The 22645-nt window shown below is 41.3% G+C and overlaps 1 protein-coding gene across 3 annotated transcripts in view; it reads left to right on the top strand.

Moving 5' to 3' along the window:
- Positions 1 to 22645, top strand: part of FUT8 (fucosyltransferase 8) — a 353615-nt gene that overhangs the window by 161322 nt on the left and 169648 nt on the right. For 2 of the 3 annotated variants that reach the window (XM_019519217.1, XM_019519216.1), the window contains one exon: positions 17312 to 17736. In XM_019519217.1, the coding sequence (XP_019374762.1) occupies positions 17528 to 17736 (209 nt within the window). In that variant the 5' untranslated portion in view covers positions 17312 to 17527. Of the gene's footprint in view, positions 1 to 15876; positions 15944 to 17311; positions 17737 to 22645 lie in introns of all 3 variants that reach the window. The other variant, XM_019519218.1, reaches the window with a different exon arrangement.

The following is a 22645-nucleotide window of genomic DNA, read 5'->3' as shown; positions in this document are numbered from 1 at the left end:
GGATTGCATGCCATGATAGCTGTGGGCTCCTAGGCAAGCCTCACATTGTAGGGCCTGCAGACTGTGCGCACCCTCTAACCCCCCCCCACCCCATGTGGACAGCGGGCTAGCCATGTCCTTTCCTGCTGTGCTTCCCTGCCCCAGAGATCCCAGCTGCCAAAGCACAGGAGCAGAAGGGCAATGGCAGCTGTGCAAGTGGTCTACAGGGCTGCCAGTTGGACAACATTAGCTAATTTCCTTTAGCATAAAAATGTCAGTACTCTGTATCTTATAAAAAAAAAAAAAAATAAGGTCTCTGATCCTTCCTTTTGTCTCTTAATTACTTTCATATATCCTTCTTTTCATTACCAAGCCCTTTGTGTGGGATCATCCCTAATTGTGCACCTGGAAAGCTACTCTCTGCAAAGATTGTAGAAGTAATGTTTGTCTCCCTCTGATTTTTAGAAGATCTTAAAATAGTGGTAATTTTTATAAAATACAAAATTGATTGAACAGAGTGTGCCTTTAATGAATAGTTGCTTTTAATGGCTTTTATATCAAAATTTTACTTAAAGTACATTCTCAATTTTTATTCTATTTTTCATTTATTGATCATATGTGCTGGGTCTGAGAAGCATTTTGTGATTGTGCACATAAAAATAAATTAAAATGTAAATCACTCAGAGCCAAGTCTTCATGCTATATTAGAAAAAGTCAGATCAATTCTATTAAACTGGTTGAGTTACTCCAGATTTTCATTGGTGTAAATGAAAAAAAAATCTTTTTCATGTCTAAGAATTTGGGAACAAGTAATCATTAACCAAAAAAAATAAATATGAAGTGCGGATTATAGCTTTTGTTTGTAAGCCTTTAAAAAAAGTTAACCCCACAGAAGTGTATTGAGAAGTGAAGAGAATACTGTAGAGCAGTTTACCTGCTTATCCTAGCCACCTAAAAATAAACCTAATTTGTAGATTTTATCTAAACCTTTTTGGCTATTTTGTAGATAACATGTATAATAGTGTAGATTTTCTTTATTCATTGAATTGTATGAATTGGATAGTAATAGTCATTATAGCTTTTTTGTAGCTCACTAATTATACACAAAAATGTGAAAGCTTTTTCTATTAAAACAAATTGCTAGTGCTGCTTCTTATTCCTATAATGTCACAACAGTTTTGGATTGAATGGATTTTATGCCTGTAGAAACAATGATTTTTTTCATTTGGTTTAATAAGCACTTGCATTAGGATAACTTGGTGTTGTGTGTACTGTGAATATGTAGGTTGAAAACTTGGACCTGTTGAAGTCTATGAGAGGTTTCTTATTTATGTTAGCGAGTTGTCGCCTATATAGACCAGACTGCAGTTTCATTTCTGTCAGCTCTTTGAAATCATGCCTTCTACAAATTACTATTTTATTAATACCAGTTGCTGAAAGGTATTTTTATAAATTAGGCATGGGATTGGCTGATGCTTAAATTTATTGTGTTGTATAGGAGTTTTAGATCTACAGTAAAATGTGAAAGGTTATTTTGTTCTTAACTTTCTGCTTTAAGCATGTATTACTTTGAATTGAATTCAGTATTATTTTAACTCAAGTGATTGAAGTGTAGTGTAGGGCTAAGTGCTTGGTTGTATTAGGTTCAAAATGAGGAATGAGATTAAATCAATTTTTCAAAACTTGATGAGGACCTGAAATGGTTGTAACAAAAATAAAATAGAAGCGATTTAGACAGGTAGTAATGAGTTCTTAGGCACTTTAGAAAAAATTCCCCAGAGTTCCATTTTTAAATGGCTTAAACATTTAGGATCTGATTCCTGTTGACTTCCTATGAGCCTTGGGAGGAATATAAACCACCATACTCTGAGGCATGTGTCGATCATAATTATTGTGGGTTAGAGGGAAATTTCACCTGGGTGCAGGTTATCCCATAAATGCTTATTTCAGGAATATTTCCGCTGAAGGAGCTGGCACTTCCCACCGTAAGAGCCAGAATACTGGACTAAATAAAGTAATGGTTTGTTCCATTATTGCAGTTCCTGTATTTCTACAGTATGTTTGCTTTCTTTAGGGGCATTGTTGGGCAGTTCTATGTCCTAGGTGACAACAGCATGTGGGATAATGACAGTGGCTGGGTCATTGCCACCACTTAAAGCAGTGATAGTTGCTATATTTGTGCCTCCTCCAAGTCAAAGTCTAGAGTTAATGTCCTGCTCACCCTTCACCTCTTAGTTATGCCACTGCTTTTTATTTATACGCTTAGTTTAATTTCACATGGAAAGAACCATGATAACTGTCTCTAACAGTGGCACCCACAGGCATACCACATTGCTTCTGGGATGACTGTTTCTTACACTGGAGGCACTTTAAATGTGTCCATGTGGCACTAAGGACGTATTAGCTTGGGGGCAAACTGTTGGTCCTGCCAATCAGAAGAGTTAATAGCCCAACACTATTTTAGATAAATATTTAATCTTAGAACCTCACTTTATTTAAAATTACAATGAACTTAATTTGGGATCTGCTGCAAACACCAGTATAGGCAGAAGAATAACAAAGAGAGCTATACAGGTTAGAAATAAGGGTAGAAAATAGTAACATGATATTCAACTTGTTATGTTAGCTATTAGAATGTAAAATAATGGAGCCACGGAGCTTCACAATACTATTTTTAGAATATATGTAGAGGAAAATAATTTAAACTGCATTCAGTAGGCTAGGGGAGAGAGTAGTACTTGGAAAGCAATAGTGCCAAAAAAGAGCCAGTTCAACAATAGACAGGAAACTGAATATTAGCTTCCACTGGGATTTGACAGCAGTAAAGACTAATGCAATTTTTTAGTTTATTTTGTAGACACATTTTCTTAAGGAGAGCAGGACTGTAGTCCCTATTTATATGCCACTGCTGAAGCCCTATTAGAAATAATACATTCAGAAAAATGGTGGCAAGTTGGGAGGGTATATAGAAAAAAACAATGTCCAAGAGGTTGAGTTGAAGATCTAATAATATCAAGGTTTATGATGTGAAGAAATAACCTGTAACTGGATTCTAAACTGAGTAAGAATTATAAGTTATTTATAAAAATAGTGATAAAATCCTGATGCCAGGAGAATCAATTTCTGAATTTCCAGCGACTTTAGTAGGGCTGAGATTTTACCCAAGAAGTTTTTTGGATTTTGAAAAGTATATGACCTTTATAAACCTCAAGAAAGAGCAAGATTTATGTCTGTTTAAGGAGTATGAGAAAGTAATGGCAGAAATAATTATCTATGGCAGAGGCATAACTAATAAAGTTTTCATCCTGGGTCAGGGTATCACCAGTCTGGTGGACACTCTTGAGCCCACTACTGCAGCCTCCATTCCTACTGGCAGTGGGGAATTTGGCAAGCGAAGCGGCAGCTGCAGCATAGACTCCCTGAAGGGCCTCCATTCAGACACCCCCTTTGTCAGTGCTTAGGGCTGGTGTTCAGCTCTTCCACCTCCGTTACATTACTAATCTATGGCCATATCCAATTATCCCTGGCTATTGTATTTTTCTCTTGGATCTCTAAGGACTCGTTGTAATTTGATTTTTGAGATTGGTAGGGCATGTGACTAAAGCATTTTAATATAGCAAAATATAGAGACTCAAATAAAGCTTAGTTTATAAAATAACAGCCTTCTTCAGGTTGGAAGCATTACCATAACAATTTAAAAGTTTATAGGCAGACTTTCCAGTTGCTTGTATTATTTGTCTGTGCCAGAGTTCAGTTTGTGTGTGATAGAGAATGGTAGTGTTTTCAAATAAGAATGAGACGCTGCTTTGCATCTGTTGTTCACAGTTGTAAATGACTGTAAAAGGTACAAGGCAGCACAGAATCGGGCTGTAAATTGTAACTGAAATCAAGCTGCTAATGTTTACGGTATTTGAGGGCATGGACATAGACATATACATTTGGAATAGTTTCAAAAGGGGAAAGGGTGGACTCTTGCTCTGAACTGTTATGTTCCAACAGTTAAGCCTCTGGCAGATGTAGTAACTTAAGATGTTATTAGCCAGTTAATCAAATTTTAAATAGTAACCTTGCCACATGTTTGTGCAGTTACTGGTGGCTCCGCCTTCCTGTCTTGGGCTAACTGCCTGCTTACTCACCTGCCATGCCTTGTTCTTAATTGATTGAGTGATGTAAGTAGCGGGAGGCTGCCCCGGTGTCAGGGGGCGCTATCTGAAGCTCTTTTCCTCCCCTATGCCGCAGCCCAAGCCTCGCAGATGGTACTTGACATGGTTTACCCTATGCCTTGGCCCTCTCCTTTACTTCTGGGGCTCCTTGCTGCCCCCTCGCTCACTCCGGGGTTCCTCGCTGCCCCCTCGCTCGCTCTGGGGCTGGGGCCAATGTGCCCCCAAACAATGCTGCGCCCTCTCTGGCGCCAAGAAACCACATGCTACTGTGGAGCTCCTATGAGGCCTCTCCACCCCTAATAGCCTAACCCAGTCCTCCGGTTTTATAAAACTACAAACAGAAAACGTAAGTTCCTGGGCTATAACATAAACTCTAAACCATCCGGTCAAAACCACATTCTATCCCTACCGGGAATACTCCAAGTCATAGCGGCAACCAGGGGATGCTCCTGCAGTCTATCTCCTCACTGGCTGAGCTCCCCACTCCTTGGCCGCCAGAGGGGAACTGCCCTCCTGGCCTCATGCTTGGGCTTAAGAAGGGGCCAAGCCCTGCCCCTTCTTGTCAGCTGATCCCCTTGGTTCCCTTAGCAACCAGCACTTGTGCTGCCCTGGAGACTGGCAGTTGCGCCTCCCCTTTCTCACCGCTAGGGGCTTCTCTTGAGCTGTCCCTGTTCTCAGGTGCAGGGCACCTAAGTACTCTGCGACAAGGGTGTTTTGCAAATTTCTGCCCCCTTTCAAGTTTCTAGAAGTCATAAATCCCATTTTCTTCCCCCTTTTTATTCATAGACTGGAAGAGAAAAACAAACTGTCCAGCTTTTTTTGATTCACAGTACATTTCTTAGCAGTGAACCAGTCCAAATGAAGCAAATATTCTTCCTGCACCTGAATAAGAAGCTACTGCTGGTAAAAGTGGGGTTAGTACTTTAACAAGTTCTGGTTCCAGGTGCTTTGCTAGTGACTTCCACCAGTTTAGTGGTGTGACTTTGTTTAAAACATCCTCAGCAAACATGCACTGCTTGAATAGTTCACTTCTAGCCCTGAACTTTTCTTATGGTTGACATGATTGATGGGAAATTTATAGGTGCCAATGTCATAGCAGCATTTTCTTCCTTGGCAGTTAGGCATCTACTCTGGTACTTTGTGTTAAGAATATTGGCAAGAAAATGAGGTGGAGGAAGTGATTGATCCATCCGCTTCTTTACTGCCTGCAGTTTAAATTTGCTGTTGGGTATTTCTTTCTTTAATGTTTCTTGAAGTTCTTTCAAAATTTCAGCAGCATCTGCAATATTTTCTGTAGTTTGTCCAAGTCTATAGAAATAGGTTTTAGTGTATTCAGCATATTGTCTACATTCCTTGTTAGTCTAATATTGACTATTCTAGCTGAGATACTTCCATCAATTTTGTTATAATTTTCTTCACAGGTGGTCATCAGAATAGGTCAGTCAACCACTGAATTCCTTTGTATGCCTTGAGGGAGAATTAGCTTGGATCCCCCAGCCCTCTTCAGTGAAGCTGAAGCACACTGGTTGTTATGAAAGTATTTTGCAATTTCATCAACATTTTCCTTTATTATTGGTTTACTTAACTCTTTGGCTAAAGATTCATCACATGAGCACTTCACCAATGTATTATAAGTTTCAGGTTTGCTTCATTATCTTCTATGTTTCTTTTAATCTTTGCTACATTTTGCAGCATTATCTGAGACAAGACATGACACTTGAATTTTTGCTTAAAGTTTGTTATAGTTTTTACTGCTACTTTTAAATATTCTGCAGTATGAGCATTTCCTGATGTATCATTTGTTTTGTGAGAAACAGTTCCGTCTTCTGTTGTCACACAAGCACATATTACTGGATCATTGTGTACCTTGCTCCATCCATCAAGGCTCAAATGAATACTTTTTCCTTTGATGCGCTTTGTACACTGTTCAATTTCCTTCTTACCCACAGTTTTTAGTAGAGACTCATTGACTCCACATTCTATTTTAATAGATTATATTACATTTAAATCTTGGCCTGTGCTGTATTATAAATTTAACTTTTATTTTAAACTGGCTTATTTTTAAAAAGGAAAACTTAAATTAGAATTTAAATATAAAATTAAAGTCCCATTCAAATAAAAATCTGATTTAAATTTAAAAAATCTGATTTTTTTTAAAACTTTTTTTAAAATGTTTTTTTTATCCACCCTGTCTACACACAGCTATTAGAATGTAACAGATGCCCCACTCCTCTTTTGAAATTTTCTGCTTCTGAAGAAACTCCAAATATCCTTACCTGACACTAGAGGTCATTGAAAGCAGTGTGAGAAACCTACTAAGGAAAATGTGTGTGTAACTGGTGCCTCATATTTACTAATATGCTTACTGCAAAAAGTAAAATACAGTTACAAAAAAAAAGAATGTAATTTAATATTCTGGTTGATGTGGGTAGTTACAACATTGTAAAAGAAAGTTCTCTCAGGCATGCTGTCGTGCTAGAACACAATAAGACCAAAGAGACAGTATTACAGCAACATCTTCTGGAAATGCTCAGCAACTATAGTAAGGAAAAAATATTCTCTAAAAGCATTTTGAAAGCAGCTGTTCCCAGACAGAGGGTTCCTGGTTGAGTTAATATGTGGATCTCATAGTCAGCTATGTCAGATTTAGTTCAGAATGCCTTAAAATTAATCAAAGGCATTGGATAAGAACTGCTTCGGTCATCCATTATTACATATTAGGACCATGGAAAAGTAGGGCTGGAAGGGGCCTCACGAGATCAGCCCTCTGATCAAGGTAGGAACATCCCTGACTAAACCAGTCCAGCCAAGTGTCCATCTAACCTGCTCTTGAAAGTTTCCAAGGATGGAGATTCCACAATTTTTCTAGTAGCTCGTTTCATTACTTGGCCACTCATAATCAGCAAATTTTTCTTATTCTCCAATCTAAATTTCCTCTGCTACAGTTTGAGACCAGTGCTCTTTAGTCATGTCCTCTACAGCAGGGGTCACCAATGTTTTCCAGCAGGTGGCTGGAATGACCTGATGACCCAGCTCAGGTCAGAAGCAGCTGGGCACTAGGACCCAGTGACTGTTGCTTCTTTTCACTGCCCAGATGTGATGGTGCAAAAGCACTCCTCCACTGGAGCCTGTGCTGTCTGACAGGTATGGCACAGGCAGAGCTTCCCCTCTGAAGTTCTAGGCACTAGATTACAGTATGGCACAGTTTCCCACTGCTAACTGCTACAAAAGCCATAGCTCTGTGGGCTGGATTCAAAGACTTCACAAGACAATTCCAGCCCACAAGTCATAGGTTACCAACTCCTGCCCTATAGTCACAGAGAAAAGTCTGTATCTATATAATCACCCGTCAGATAGTCAAAAACTGGAAACTATCAAATTCTCCTTCAGTCGTCTTGTCTCCAGACTAAATAACTCTAGTTCTTTCAGCTTTCCTTATAAGTTGTGCTTCCTAAGCCTCTTATTATTATTGTCACTGTCTGCTGGCCTCTTTCTAATCTGTCCACATCATTCTTTACGTGTGGGGCCCAAAACTGGGCATAGTACTCTAGAGAAGATTTCACCAGTGATGAATACAGAGAAGGAATTACTTCCCTGGATTTGCAAGTTACATTCCTGTTAATGTAACCCAGTATGCTGCTGGCATTTTTTTTTTTCAAGACAAGCACACTGTTGCCTCATTTATAGTCCACTGTAACCCCCAGGTCCCTTTGGTTTGGCTGCAGTACTGAAGTGGTTACGGTTTTTTCTGTACTACAGCCTAGCCTTTCCCCAGTCTGTGTTCATGTATGTATTGACTATTATCTGATTGATTTCTCAACTATTTCTCTCTGGATCTTAGCCAAACTCTCTGGAGTGTCTGTAGCTCTACCAAACGTCATGTCACCCACAGGTTGGCTAAGTGTGTACTCAACCCCATCATCCAGATCATTAATGAAAATATTAAATAGTATTGGACCCAGGACAGACCTCTGAGGAAACCCACTTTCTTCCTCCTCCCAATTAGACGTTGAACCATTGATGACTACTTGTTGAGTTTGACAATCCACCCAGTTGTGTATCAGTCTTACAGTACTTTCATCTAGTCTGTATTTCCTTATTAATGAGAATATCATGAGAGACTGTGTCAAAAGCATGGCAAAAATCAAGATATAGCACAACCATTCCTCTCCCCCATCACAGAGCCTGTCACCTTATCATAGAAGGAATATGATCAGCCTTCTACACCTTGAATATCTTGGGTTCTCCCTATCTTCTATTTCTAGATTGTCCTTCTCGTTCAGTAGCGGACCTAAACTTTCCTTGGGTATCGTGTTACTTCTAATGTACTTTTAGAATGTTTTTTTGTTGCTGTTTATGTCCCTTGCTAGCTGTATCTTAATTTGTGCCTTTGTCTTCCTTATATTCCCTCACTTTGGTTTAAATTTGGTCTCATTTCAGACATTTGAAGTTTGCATATGGGTATTAACTTTGTTTCATTTCCCGTTCTACATAGCAGTACATGATCTCACAAAACAATATACATACTGATTCATAATGTTGCATATCTGCATGTAGGATTGCAGTACAGTTCAATTGCAAATTGCAGTTCAAGTCAATTTGGGTAAAAACTGCTCCCCTGAGGCTCTTTTCACTAGACAGTGAAAACTATTCAGTTTACTGTGTGAGCTGCCTTAGGATCATAAAGAAAAAAAAAAAGACTATGGACAAGATCCCAGGAGAAATTTTTTTTAAAGCCTTTTGTTATCAGAAACAAGGAGTGCATTATCATTGCTCTAAGGCAAAATGCAATATGAAACTTCAGGGACATGCATATACCTGATATCAGCTCATTGACAAATGGAGACAGTTTTTTTAAAACTGAAGCCCCTGAATTATCTCCTTCAGAATTTAAAATGCCAAATCTATACAAGCTTAAATTGTGTCTTTAAGAGTCCCAACACAGAAAGGAGTAATGAGGTAATTATTTGGATTATGAGATTGAGTGTCTGCTTAGCATATTTGTGGATGCCACCAAGTTGGATGGACTTGCAGACACTCTGGAGTACAGAGCTAGGATCCAGAATGACCTGAATACATTGGAGAAATGGTGCACAATCAATGAGATGAGATTCAGTAAGGACAGGTGCAAAGTTCTGAACTTCAGTAAGGATGGAATAACTGCATGCACAAACATAGACTGGGGGATGACTGGCCAGGGTGCAGTACTGAAGAGAAGGATCCGGGGGTTACAGTAGATCATAAACTGAATGTGAGCCAACAGTGTCCTCTTGTTCCAAAAAATACCAATAGCCTCCTGGGTTGTGTTAGCAGGAGTGTTGCTTGTAAATCCATGGAAGCAGTTCTTTCTCCGCATTCGTCACTGGTGAAGCCTCTCCTGGAGTACTGTGTCCATTTTTGGGCCCCATGCTTCAAGATGGATGTGGAGGTTGGATAGAGTCCATCAAAAATCATTAGGTGTGTTGGAAATATAATTTATAAGGAAAGGCTGAAAGACCTAGGCGTTAACTTAAAAGAAGACTTCTTCTTCTTAAAAGAAAAGAAGACCAAGTTGGGATTTGATGACGGTCTTCAAATACCTTAAGGAAAATTACAGGGAGGATAGAGATGGGCTTTTTCTGTAGCATTTTTTTTACTTTAGTCTTCACAAATAAGATCAGCTATCAGATGAATAGCTAAGTTGGCAGCAAGAATAGAAAAGGAGATCATTAGCACAGGGAAAGAATAGGCTAGAAATTATTTAGAGATGCTAAATGTTTTTAAGTACACTGGACTGGGCATGGTTCAATTAAGGAATTAGCTACAGTAATTGTAGAGCCAGTGGCTACTCTCTTTGGGAACGTGTGAAGGTCATTTGAGGCTACAAAGCACTGGCAAAGGGTAAATAGATTGCCCCTCTTTAGAAAAGGGAAGATGTAGAATCAAGGTAATTATAGACCAGTTGGTCTCCTCTTGATTACCTGGAAAGATACTGTAATATAAGGAATGTATTTCAGAGTACCTAGGGGAAAACAAGGTGATTGGGAGAAGCCAACATGGATTCACCAAGAGCAAGTCATGCTTGGCCAACCTGATTTCTCTCTATGACAAGTTTATGGGTTTTCTGGATAGGGGGAGAGCAATAAATGTGATAGAGTTTGACTTTAGCAAGGCTTTTGACATTATTTTTCATAACATTCTCATTGGTAAGCTATGGAAGCATAGTAGGTGAAACTGCATAACTGGTTGGATCACTGTGCTCAGAGTAATCCTCGATGGCTTGATGTCTAGTTGGGAGAAAGTATCAAGTTGTCACCCCCAGGGTGCTCTCCTGGGTCTGGTACTATTTAGTATAGTTATTAATATTGAGTGCACACTTAGCAAATTTGTAGATGACTTCAAACAGGGTAGAGTTGCACACACTGGAGGATAGTATTACAGTTCAGAATGACCCTGATAAACTGAAGAAATGGTCTGGAATTAATAGAATGAAATCCACTAAGGACAAATGCAGAGTCCTGCACTTGGGAGAGAACAATTTTATGCACAAATACAGACTGCAGAATGCCTGGCTAGACTGCAGTAGTGCAGAAAAGGAGCTAGGACAGGGTGTCAAACTCACTTGGTCCTGTGGGCTAGGTGAATAGCATGGGACCAGTCCACAGGCCAGATAAATAGCACAGGGATGACTCTGCAGGCAAGATTGCACCCTCCCCCCCAGCTGCTGGATCCAGCTCCTGCTCAGTGCTGAGTGTGCAGCACAAGTTTGTAGTGGGTGCCACAGATGTTGGATCTAGCATGCGTGTTTGTGTGGGGAAGTGGGGGGCAGGCTGACACTGCATGGGTACCATGTATGATGTGGGTCCTGGTGCAGGCATGGCCCATGTCCTGGGCCAGCATCAGGGGCCAGATGACATGGCTCTGCAGACCAGATCTTTGCTACCCCTGACCAACGGGTGTAATTCTTCCACCTTGCTCAGTAGTGGTGAGAATTTACCTGGAATACTGTGACTAGGTTTAGGCACAACATTAAGGAAAGATGTGGACAAATTAGAGTCCAATGGATAGCAACAAAATGAGTGGAGGTCTGGAAAGCATGATTTTTGAGGAAAGGCTGAAAGAACTGGACTTTTTTAGTCTAGAGAAGATAAGATTGAGGGAGGGTTTGACAGTCTTCAGATACCTGAAGGGTGGATGTAAAGAGAATGGTGTGACAGACTATTTTCTGTGGCCACAGGGGACAGGACATTGTTTCAAATTGCAGCAGTTGCAATTTTTTTGGCTATTAGGAAGAATTTTCTAAGCATATGTGGGTGTTAAATGTTAAAGCAGGTAAGGCTTTTGTTGCTCTTCTTAGTGGCACATTTTGTCTGATTGCAAAAGGTGGGATTTAGTAAAGAATTCATAAGGCAAGTGCATTTGTTATATACAAATCCCACTGCAAGGGTCATGACCAATAAACTTATATGATCCAGTTTCTTTAGAAAGGAGGAGCTCAACAAGATTGCCAGTTATCCCTCTTGCTATTTGATTTAACATTGGAACCATTGGCTATAGCTTTAAGGACTGAGAGTGATTATTAAAGACATTACTGTAATGTAGGAAAAAAGAGAACACAAGATCCTGCTGTATGTAGATTATGCACTATTGTTCCTGTTACAGCCTGAGAGATCAGTGCCTGCCTTTGCATTATTAATATACTGCTGGTAGGCACATGTGGGAGATGCATTGCATTGCATTGCAGGCATTGCTTGGTCACATGTTTTGGTCATGTCCTATTATCAGTTCTTTTTGGAAAGAAATTATAGCTAGAGTTAATATGGCTTTCAACACAGCACTGATACCATTGGCAAATATGAATATTCTTTGGTCTATGTCTAAGGAGCTCAAATTGAATTCTTTTCAGATTGAATTCATGCAGCAGGCCTTGTTAGTGACAAGCAGGTTTGCATTACTGCTTTGGAAAAGTAGGACAGCTCCAAAAATTGAAAACCTGGTATAATGAAATGGCTTTACTAGCATCCATAGAAAGAATTGTGTTTTGCAGTTGTAACTGCTTTGAAAAGTTTAGTTCAATCTGGAAAGATTTTTTTTAGGCTATTTTGGCAATTAAATTTTAGTGGATTATTAGTCTTTCCATGGTTATCCTTTTTCTTTTCTATCCCTCCCACTTCCTTCCTTCCTTGTTTTCCTTTATTATTATTATTATTATTATTATTATTATTATTGATAGACATATATGTATTTTAGATGGATTGATACATACATACATCTCTCTCTAGCTCTCTCTCTATCTATATATATATATTTCTGATTTTTGTGTTGCAATTCAGAGTCAATAAAAAACTAAATAATATTGAAACGGATGACCTAGAGAGGTTATGGAAATGTCTTTGGAAGTTTTTAAGGGGAGGCTAGACAAACACTTGGATGAGATGGTTTATATGGGGGTTAGTTTGCCTTCAGCAGTAGGCTGGACTAGATGACCTTTCAAGGACCCTTCCAGCCTGATTTTTGTATAATTTTATAAAACTCGCTCATTGAAAATAGCATAAATACTAATCCTTTTTATAGTTAGCAGTGATTACTTAGTAGTCAGTGTCTAATCATACATCCCAAAGGGGTGATCTTTTCATTTTGTTTTTAATATATTATCTGGAATACTTATTTGTTACTAACTTGTTAAATCTGTGGATTTCCAAAATTTCTTGTTCTGTGACGCTTTCATGCCACTGAATGATAGCCACACAAGATTTTTATTTTGCCAAGGGGAAGGCCCTATTCCTTACTGTTGTGAGATTTGTAGCATCTTTCCAAAAAAGACTCGGTGGTTTTAGGGAACTGAGCCTTTCTGCTTTTCTGCTGGAACAGTCCATACAACTTTACTTAGAAAATCCTGGATTCCTTACTTCTTAGTCTTCTGGAGAATAATTTTTTGCAAAATCAGCCTCCATAGCTTTAAAATCCAAATAAGATCCTTCAAAATGTAGTAAGGAGAGTAACAAAAATCCTACAGAGGAAATATACAAAAAAATCACTTGACCCCCTTGACATGTGCAAGGTAAAGGCTAGGGATGGAAGTTACACACAAACCAGTTTAAGTGATCAGAAACTGGTTTAAAGCTGTAACAGAACAGAAGTCCATAGCGCATAAACTGCTTTCAAAATAGCCAGAACTAGTTTAAGATAAACCTGGTTGGATGTAGTATCAGACTTAACTGATTTAGGTTAAAATGATTTATGGAACTTTTGTCCCAGATCCCCTCCTGGTTCAAGTTACCTCGCAGTCCCTGAGCATCCCAGGATTCTTTGCAGCCCTAGGCTGTGCTGTTTGCTCCAACAGGCAGGGTTTGCCTTGCCCCTCTGCTCCCTAGCTGGAGCACTGTCACTCTGGGTAGCTGAGAAGGGGGTGGTAAGAAAGCACCAGACCCCACAGCTGGGTGCTGCTGAGTGGAGTGATAGATATATATATGTATGAGGGTGGGGAGAGGAGGGAACCGGGTCCCCGGCCGGGTGCTGCCTGGGGAAGGGGGCCTGCAGCATGGGCTTAGCTCTGGCTCCCCAGATCCAGGAGCTGGGAGCCACAGCCCCTTCTCAGTCTTTAGGCTGGCTGAGGGCAGGGGGTAGGGAAAAGCCTGGCACTGGGTCTTGGCTTCACCCCCAGAACCAGGAGCAACAGTCCCTTTTCAGCCTCTGGGCTGGTTAGGAGGAGGGAGAAGCCTGTACTGGGACTTGGCTTTGCCCCTCAGAATCAGGAGCAGGGCTGGAGTCCCCTTCTCAGCCTGTGAGCGGGCCAAAGACGGGGGGCAGAAGCCCAAAGCAGGCCTTGGTTCCACCCTCCAAAGCTGGGAACCACGTCTCCTCTCAGCCAGCCCAGAGGCTGAGAAGGGGACTCCAGCCCCGCTTCTGACTCTGGGGGCAGAGCCAAGCCCTGGTGCAGGTGTCTCCCTCTTCCCAGCCAGCTGGGGTGTTGAAAAGGGGGCATGGTTCCTGACCAGCCAAGCCCTGGTGCATGCCTCTCCTCTTCTTCCTCTCCCCTACTCCCCCAGTGAATCCTGAGGCTGAGAAGGGGCCATGGCTCCTTGTTCCCCCGCCTCCTTCCCCGCCTGGAGTCTTGTGAGTCCATGTGGGGCAGGGGTAGCTGGGGGCCCCCTCTAGCAAGGCTGGGGGAGGGGGGGCAGTGGGCTGCGGGTCTGGAGTGAGGAGCACTGGCAGGGCTAGGGAAGCTTTGGCTTGAGAACGAGGGGCAATGTCATGGGCAGGGCACTGGCATATTGGGGCTGCTCAGCACCAGAAAGCAGCGGGGGGGATAGTTACAGCTGGACACACATCCTGGTGAGCGGCCAGGATAAAAAAACAAAACAAAACAAAACCCAATGCCAAACTATATAGGTACTTCAAGTTTATTTTATTATAATGATTGAGACACTGGTAGGCTTCCAAATTGCCTTAAAACTGTAAATATATAAATAAAGCACTGTGTTTAACTGATACATACATATACATATATGGCATTTCATTTTTAATAGCAGAAAAATGTGGATTTGGGGGATTTTAATCAGAATTTGGGATTTTTAAATAGAGAAAACCAGGACTTCTCATCATGATTATCTCCTCTTGCCTATTTTTCTCTGCATTCCTAAGGAACCACAAACAACAACATAAGATTTAATATTTGAAGGGAGTAACTTAATGGTAAAACAGATTATGCTTTAAGATTTTGGCATGTGTATCCCAGCCTGTAAATAAAAACACATCAGTCTGAATTTATATCAAAGACGAACTGCATATAGGCCACCAGAGCCCATGATAAAAAGATACAGTCATTTGAAAGCCATCTACAATTTCCAGTGCTTCAAACCACCTTCTCTTCTCCTTGAGAAAGCGACAAATTTGACTTCTTGATGGAACATAGCTCTGGCTCCCTGTAATTTTTCATCCCTTTGGCTATCATGTAACTCATTTCTGACATGCCTGGTTCACTAAAATTTTGTATCAGTGGACGTTTGAAGGTTGTATTATTGGGCTTTGTCAGGGGTGTCAAACTCGCCTTGTGCTTTGGGCCAGATCCAGATTTACCCTCAGGTTGATTATCATATACACTGGGACCCATGGGCCCTTGATTTTGTGCCAGATGGCTTCTTCTCCCCCACCCCTTCCAATCTAGCCATGCTGGTAGTCCAGTGGGCCAAATAGTGCTGCTCAGGTGGCCAAGTTTGGCCCTCATGCTTTATGTTTGACACTCCTGGGTAAACGATACAATTCTGATTTTTACTCCTTTCTCACTCTTTCCTCTGTCCCATCCACGGACTCCGTTTGTGAGAGCCTGTTAAAGGTATAATTTCTAAGATCTGTTGGTACAATAGAAGTACTGCATCATCCAGGGGGGATCAGGGTTCCATTCAAGGTATTTCCTTACTCCAAAGAAAAAGGGAAGTCTTGATCCCTTTCTATATCTTTCTGTTCTGTGTTGTTCCAAGAAAACTGATCTGCCTGCCTTGCCATATTCAGTTCTTACTATTAACCTTGTGTGTCTAGCTCTGCCATCTGCTGGTTGTATGTGATGTGCTAAGATCAGGGTTTTGAGGGTTCTGAGAGAGAGTTTGGGAAAGCTCTCTGCATTTTGCTGACAGTTAATAATTTTAATTTGCATTAAGTTTGCTGCAAATGCAAACCAATGCTCTTAGTATACTCTTGGTAGCTGAATAAGTGTATAGGTTATTGCATGATGGATACAGGCTTCCTGTCAATTTAGAATGAAGTTGGCATGACAGAAGGAGACCAGAATGGAAGGAATAGCCTGAAGTGAAAGTGCAAAAGAGGTAAGGCTGAGGAATGTTGTAGAGGTTTTTTGTACGTGGTATTTCAGATGAAACAGGAGGCAATTTTTATGCACTTGAGGGGATGTGGAGGGCAAATTAAAAGTTCAGATCTCCATAGGAAATATTAATTACTGATAGTAGGCACAAATGTTAGATTGCAGACAAGGAGGAAGGAAGGAGTTAGGAAATTGTTAGAAGCAGAGGATGATATTTTGCCAAGCAGAAAACGAATTAAGATTTGTTGAAAAGGATACTTTATGGAATGTGGTCGTCTTATTTCAAACATGCAACTTTCTTTCAATTGCATCTTTCTAGTGCTGTTTCTCTAAGGTTTCATGAAAATTGGTGAGAATAATACTGAAGCAGGAAAAAAGTATTTTTCATTAGCTGGTTTAATAAACTTTATTCTTTTTGGTGATGTGTAGGTATGCACTGCTGAATGTTTAACATTTAGTACCTTTTCATACTTCAAGCTACTAATAAATTAAATTGCGTCTCATTTCTTTTTCTTTCTACTCCTTCCTAGGAACCCTGAGTCCTTTTCCCCTGGAACCCGGTGGGGTTTACTTGTGTGCTTAATTGTAATTCCTTTCTTTTTCTCATTTAAAAGTTCAATATTTCTTTTTAAAAACAAGTTTTGAAAGGTCTGATAATGGAAAGTCTGTTGTGTTGTAGCGATAGATAAAAAGATTTCGTTTTAGTCTTGCAGTGCTATAGCTGAGGTCAGTGAAGGCTAACTTAATAAGGAGAAATGCATGTACAGAATTGTCAGTCTATAAAATGCTACTTAGAGTCTTTGGAGTACTTGGAAACCTGTTTAATTGCTGTTAGCTGCTGCTAGGTCAATCTACATGGCAGTAGCATAGTTTATTATAAAAATGGCAACCTACTGCTTGTATACTAAAGAAATACCATCATGAAAATCAGTATTAAGAGAGTTCATAAAAAGAAAAAAGATAGAAAAAGAAAAATAGCATAAATGAACAATAGCTCTGCATACGTTTCCATTTTATGTAATAAAAGAAACATTAAATTTTACTACATAATGCATTTTCTCATATTAGGCTATTTTAATATTAATTGTTTGTAATGTATGAAATTATATTGCACTAATAACCACATGATGTTCAAGTTATTTTAGAATTGGAGGACTAATTGTTTTATAGCTTATATATTCTTCAAAAATGTATTTGAGTTATTGTATAAACTTAATAAGCGTTCTTTACCTTAGTTGAAAAGGGGAGACTAGTATTATATGCCAACTTTGCTGCATTTCAGCACCAATACATTTATTTTAATTCAACTTCAAGATATTTGATAATCTATCAGTCAGATAATTTAATTGTACTTCTTTTAATTTTTCCACAGAATATAAAACCAAGAAGCACATGATCCTAAAGTTTTCTGTGAACAGCTTCATAAGGATCTCTCCTTTAAAACTGCTGTCGAAATAGCACTGATAATAATTTGTCTGAAGCATAATGTGGTGAAGCAGAGGAATAGAAGTTTTCCATCTATGCATGGGCAATGGACTTAATGCTTGTTATTTTGTGAGCTAAAACAGTTTTGGAGTGAATTGAACATATGAAAATGCGGCCATGGACTGGTTCTTGGCGTTGGATTATGCTCATCCTTTTTGCCTGGGGGACATTGCTCTTTTATATTGGCGGACACTTGGTACGAGACAGTGAGCACCCAGATCATTCTAGCCGTGAACTATCTAAGATACTTGCAAAGCTTGAACGTTTAAAGCAACAAAATGAAGATTTAAGGAGGATGGCAGAATCTCTCAGGTAGGTTTTAAAATGAATAAATTTTTTTTTCAAAGTGTTTATGAGGTGTCAGAAGGTTCTTTGACAAGTTTTATTTTTAACTGCATGTGCACATTGTCTTAACATGAAATATAGATTCTGCTAAACTTTTTTCTAGTTATTATAAACACTATATATTTTCATATTAGAACTTAAATTATCATTTTTCCATTAATTTGTACTTGTACTTAATGATTTATTTTGAATAAACCTTTTGAAAAATATGACGTGATCAAGACAAATGCAGGTATCTTAATGCAGACTTTGATGCTTCAGAAAGACATAATTTTCAATGTTGTATATTTGTTATTTTAAAATATGCATCATGTTAAATATTTTTCTGAGTATCCAGATTGCTTGGAATTGACGTTAAAGCCTCTTCACTATATTATGTATTTTTGGTGTTCATACTTCATAGAAGTAAAAGAATTAATTTGTATTTTTTTAAATTTGTAAATAATTTATATTTACTATATAAGATACAGAGAATCCATTGCGTTGGTCATCTTTATGATTGAGTGGACCAGTGCATGCAACATGGATTTAGTTTTTGAAAAATTAAATTATATTTGTACCCTTGGGTCCTATCCAACTCAGGAACACTTTTCAGTAATGTTCATCTTTTACTAACAATAACAGTAGAACTGCTAATGTTTGAATATCATGTTAAATAGAACTGTTTTAAGCCACTCTAATTACTGTGGGTGTCTATGCATGTTCTCCGACACATTCTGATTAGAACACATTGGAGCAGACTCGATGAATTGAGTGTGCTGGAGCATTCTAATTAGACCACTCCAGCATGCTGCAATGTCTCATGTATTCACTGTTCCATAGTTCAGAATGGTAGTGGGGATGCTTTAACTGAAGCTTGTCGAATGAACTTTAGTTAAAGAACCTGCACTGCTGTTTTGGAATGCGGGATACTGAATACACAAGATGCTGCGCCATTTTAATTGGAGCGGCTCCCAGAAAGCGCTCTAATTAACCCCTACCCCATCCTCCCCGGAGCGTGTGGATAGGTACACTGTGTGTTTTAAGCCAGTAACAGTAGCCAGTTGGTTAGCCCTTTTGGAGCTGAACTCTTATCGTAAGTGAAAGAAACCTTTGAAATATTTGTGTAGTATAGTGGTCTCAACTTTTTTTTATGCTCCAGGCCTGTCTCTAACTTTTAGTGAAATGGATATCACCCCATTTCTGAAGCCAATTTATTTAATACAGTGCTTGCCTTATTGCATAGGGGCTGGGCAGGGATGAGTATGCAATTACCTTCTCATGCTCTGTGGCACCCTAAAAAGGAAGGTAAGAGCCCAGGCTGGGGCTGTTGTATCATGGAAATAAATGTTTTTGAGTCGGTAGTGTTGATGTGAAGGTTTTGAATTCTTTGACACTGGGCAGATGTTCTGGGAAGGACTGTTATCAGGAGAGAGGATCCATCTGACCAGAACTGGAAAGAGCACATTGTCTGGCCAGCTTACCAATAAAACTTTAAATTGCATTCCATGGGAATGCCAAACAAAACTCTCCAGAAACTGAGCAAGTGATCAGGAGGGGAAAGGGATGGAAAAAGCAGCTCAAGTTGGGGCCAGGGCCAGGGCCAGGGAGCTAGAAGACAGCAGTGCAGAAGCAGGTCAAAATGCAAAATAAACGTGCATGTACACAAATGTGATGCAAGTATATAAATGTGAAAAATATGGGGAACAAAAAAGATGTGCTGGGAGTTGCCACTTTTGAAGAGAGCTACGATTTGGTTGGTATCACAAAGGCTTCGTAGGACAGCTACCACAACTGGTAAGTCAACATTAAGGGGTACACTGTATTGGAAAGACAGGGTTGGAAGGAAAAGAAAAGTGGCATTGTTTCCTTATATGTCTAAATTATGTACACTTGTTTTCTGGTTCAGGAGGAAGAAAGTAGCAGCTCAGAACATATTTGGGTAAAGATAAAAGACATGGCACTATTACAATGGTGGAGGTTTAGTATAGAACAAGTCAAGAAAAAGAGGTAGATGAGGCACTCTTCCTGGAAATGACAAACTTATGTAAAAGTTATGAGATGGTATTGATGGAAGACTTATATATTCTGCACCACTGCTGGACGAATAATATGACTAGACATAAAATGTTGAGAATACAGCTATAGGTAATTGCTTACTTTGGGTCTTGTCCTGACCAAAAGATTAAAAAAAAAAATCCCCTTAGCTGGCAAGAGAAATTTAAAGAAAACAAGAAGTTCTATAAATACATTGACCAGAAAAGAAAGATCAAGAAAGCTGTGGGTTTACTGTTAAATAATCAGGGCAAACTTAATAGAAAATTTGAAGAAGATGGAAATGCTCAACAGCTATTTTATATTAGCCTTCACAAAACAATTGAGCTGCAACCAGGCACCTAATGAGCAGGGATCCTGGTTTTCCCAAATTAAAAAATGGCAAATTCTCTGATAATGCCCCCCAAATCCGTGATTAAAATGAAAGGCCCCCCAGCAGCACCCTGGCCTTGCTGGTTCCTGTCACTCCCTCTCCCCCCAGCTCCCCTCTCAGCCCTGCTGGTGCCCCTAACTCCCCACCCACAGCCCTCTGGCCCTGCTAGAGTCCCTCACTCCCCACCCACATTTCCCTGGCTCTCCTGGTGCCTCTTACTCCCGCCGCTACCCCCTCCAGCCCTACTGGTGCCCCTCCCCCCTCCACATGCAGCCCATCCTGCCCCTACCCTTCACACAGATCTTAAGAGACAAGTCCCCCCTACCCCCTGGGAATGTATGCATCGGTGGGGAGGTGGCCCAGCATGCCTCCCCCTCCCTCTGCCACCTCCTGGACAAGTTGCCCGCGGCCCCATCCCACTCCCCGCCCAAGCTTTGTGGCTGTGCATTATGGCCCTGGGCCCGAAGCCCCAGGCACTGCATGGCTGGGCAGCAGGCCCAGCCCTGCTCAATTCCCTCCCTATGGGGGCCTCAATCTCTTGATTTCCAGACTGCCGGGGGCCATGTGCATGTGCGAAACAGAAAACCTGGATCTGTGCTAATAAGCACTATTTGAATAAGAAAGGGGATAAGCTGAAGAATGAGATAAAAGAAATGGCTTTTGACAGGCCTGAATGAATTCAAGCCAGGAAAGTCTGATGAACTTCATCCGAGTACTGAAGGAACTGGCAAAAGAGGTCTTGGAACTCTTAGCAATGATCTTTTCAATAGAGGTGCACCAATACATCGGTCCAATATCAGATTGGCACCGATATAAAGAAAATTTACTATATTGGACATCGGCCAGATGTGGCTGATAAATGTCTGTGCGTGTGCACAGCTGCAGCACAGCACACAGGCAGTGAGGAGCACAGCCTGGCAGCTTAGCTGGGTGCAGCTGGTAAGTCTGTTATGGTGGAAGGGGAGGTGGGGGGAGGAAGGAGCGTGAGGGTTCAGATCAATGCCCCCTGTGGTGAGGGACAGAATGGGGCTGGGGCAGGCACTGCCCAACTGGGGTGGGGCAGGGCGTGGGACAGAACTGCGGCTTGTCTGGGGTTGCAGGGAGGGGGAGTGACTCCTGCCTCTGTGTACACTGTGGGAGGGCACAGTAGGGAGCATGTGCCCCTGGACCTGTGTGGTGGGGTGGGCTGCAGCTGTGGGCTGGGGCCAGGGCTATGCCGGGTTCTTCCTGGCATGTGCTGGGCTGGGCTGTGCTGCACTTGGGATGGGTGGCAGTGCTGGGAGGGGGCTCTGTGGGGGAGCTGCAGCCACCCCAAATTTTGCTGTAGGCCCCCCATACCCCTCTCCCAGCGCCGCCACCACCACCTGCCCCGAGTGCAGCGTGTCCCCCTCTCGCCAACCCCATTAGGAAGAGCCTGGCATGGTCATGGCCCCCAGCCCATAGCTGCAGCCCACCCCAGCCTGTGCAAATCCGGGTGCAGCCCCCCATGCCCTCCCGAGGTGCACGTAGCCACTCCCCCTCCCTCTGTGTCCCTGAGCTGCGGCTCCATTCTGTGCCCCGTGCTGCCCTGGCTGGGCAGCGCCTACCTCAGCACCAGCCCCACTCCCTCACTGTGCAGGGCGTTGATGTGCCGCCCCACACCTCTTCCCTCCCCTTTCACCACAACAGACTTACCAGCTGGATGCAGCTATATCAGAAATCAGATTGGCATTGTCCGATATGTCTCCTTAAAAATCTATATTGGCTCCCAAATCTCTATCGGTACACCCCTACTTCTCAAAGATGAGAAATGGGTGACATATCAGAGGATTGACATTGTGCCCATATTTTAAAAAGGCAAAAAGGAGGGCTTGAGGAACTATAGACTGGTTTGCCTCAGTGTAATACCTGGGAAGTTAGTGGAGCATATCATAAGGAAGTCTGTTTGCAAGTGGAGGAGAGAGAGCTGATTTAACCAACATGAATTTACTATGAACAAGTCATTCCAGACAAACTTGATCTCCTTGATCTCCAGCGACCTAATCGACGACTTAATCAGTGACCTAATGATCGAAGGGAAGCTGGGTGACAGTGACCATGAGCTGATCATCTTCTCCATCTGCCGTAAAGCTGGCAAGTGAGTCAGTAATATAGAAGTCCTCGACTTCAGGAAAGCTGACTTTGACAAGCTAAGGAGGCTTGTCAGAGAGGCCCTAAAGGGCCACAACCCAAAGGAGAAGGGAGTTCAGGACAAGTGGTTGCTCCTCAAGGGAGCAATCCTGGATGCGCAAGCAAAGTCCATCCCATCTCGGACGAAAGGCAGCAAAAGGGCACAGCAGCCCCCTTGGCTCTCCAGGGAACTGGTGGACCTCCTGCATCTTAAAAGGAAGACCTACAAAGGATGGAGGACTGGAACCACCACCAAGGAGAAACACTCTGCTCTGGTTTGGACCTGCAGAGAGCAAACCAGGAAAGCCAAGGCTGCGATGG

This window comes from Gavialis gangeticus, unplaced genomic scaffold, assembly GCF_001723915.1.
Source record: "Gavialis gangeticus isolate Ggan-Ray unplaced genomic scaffold, GavGan_comp1, whole genome shotgun sequence".
Classification (NCBI taxonomy): Eukaryota; Metazoa; Chordata; order Crocodylia; family Gavialidae; genus Gavialis; species Gavialis gangeticus.
The sequence above is the reverse complement of the archived record's forward strand: the minus strand, read 5'-3'. Positions and strand labels throughout refer to the sequence as shown.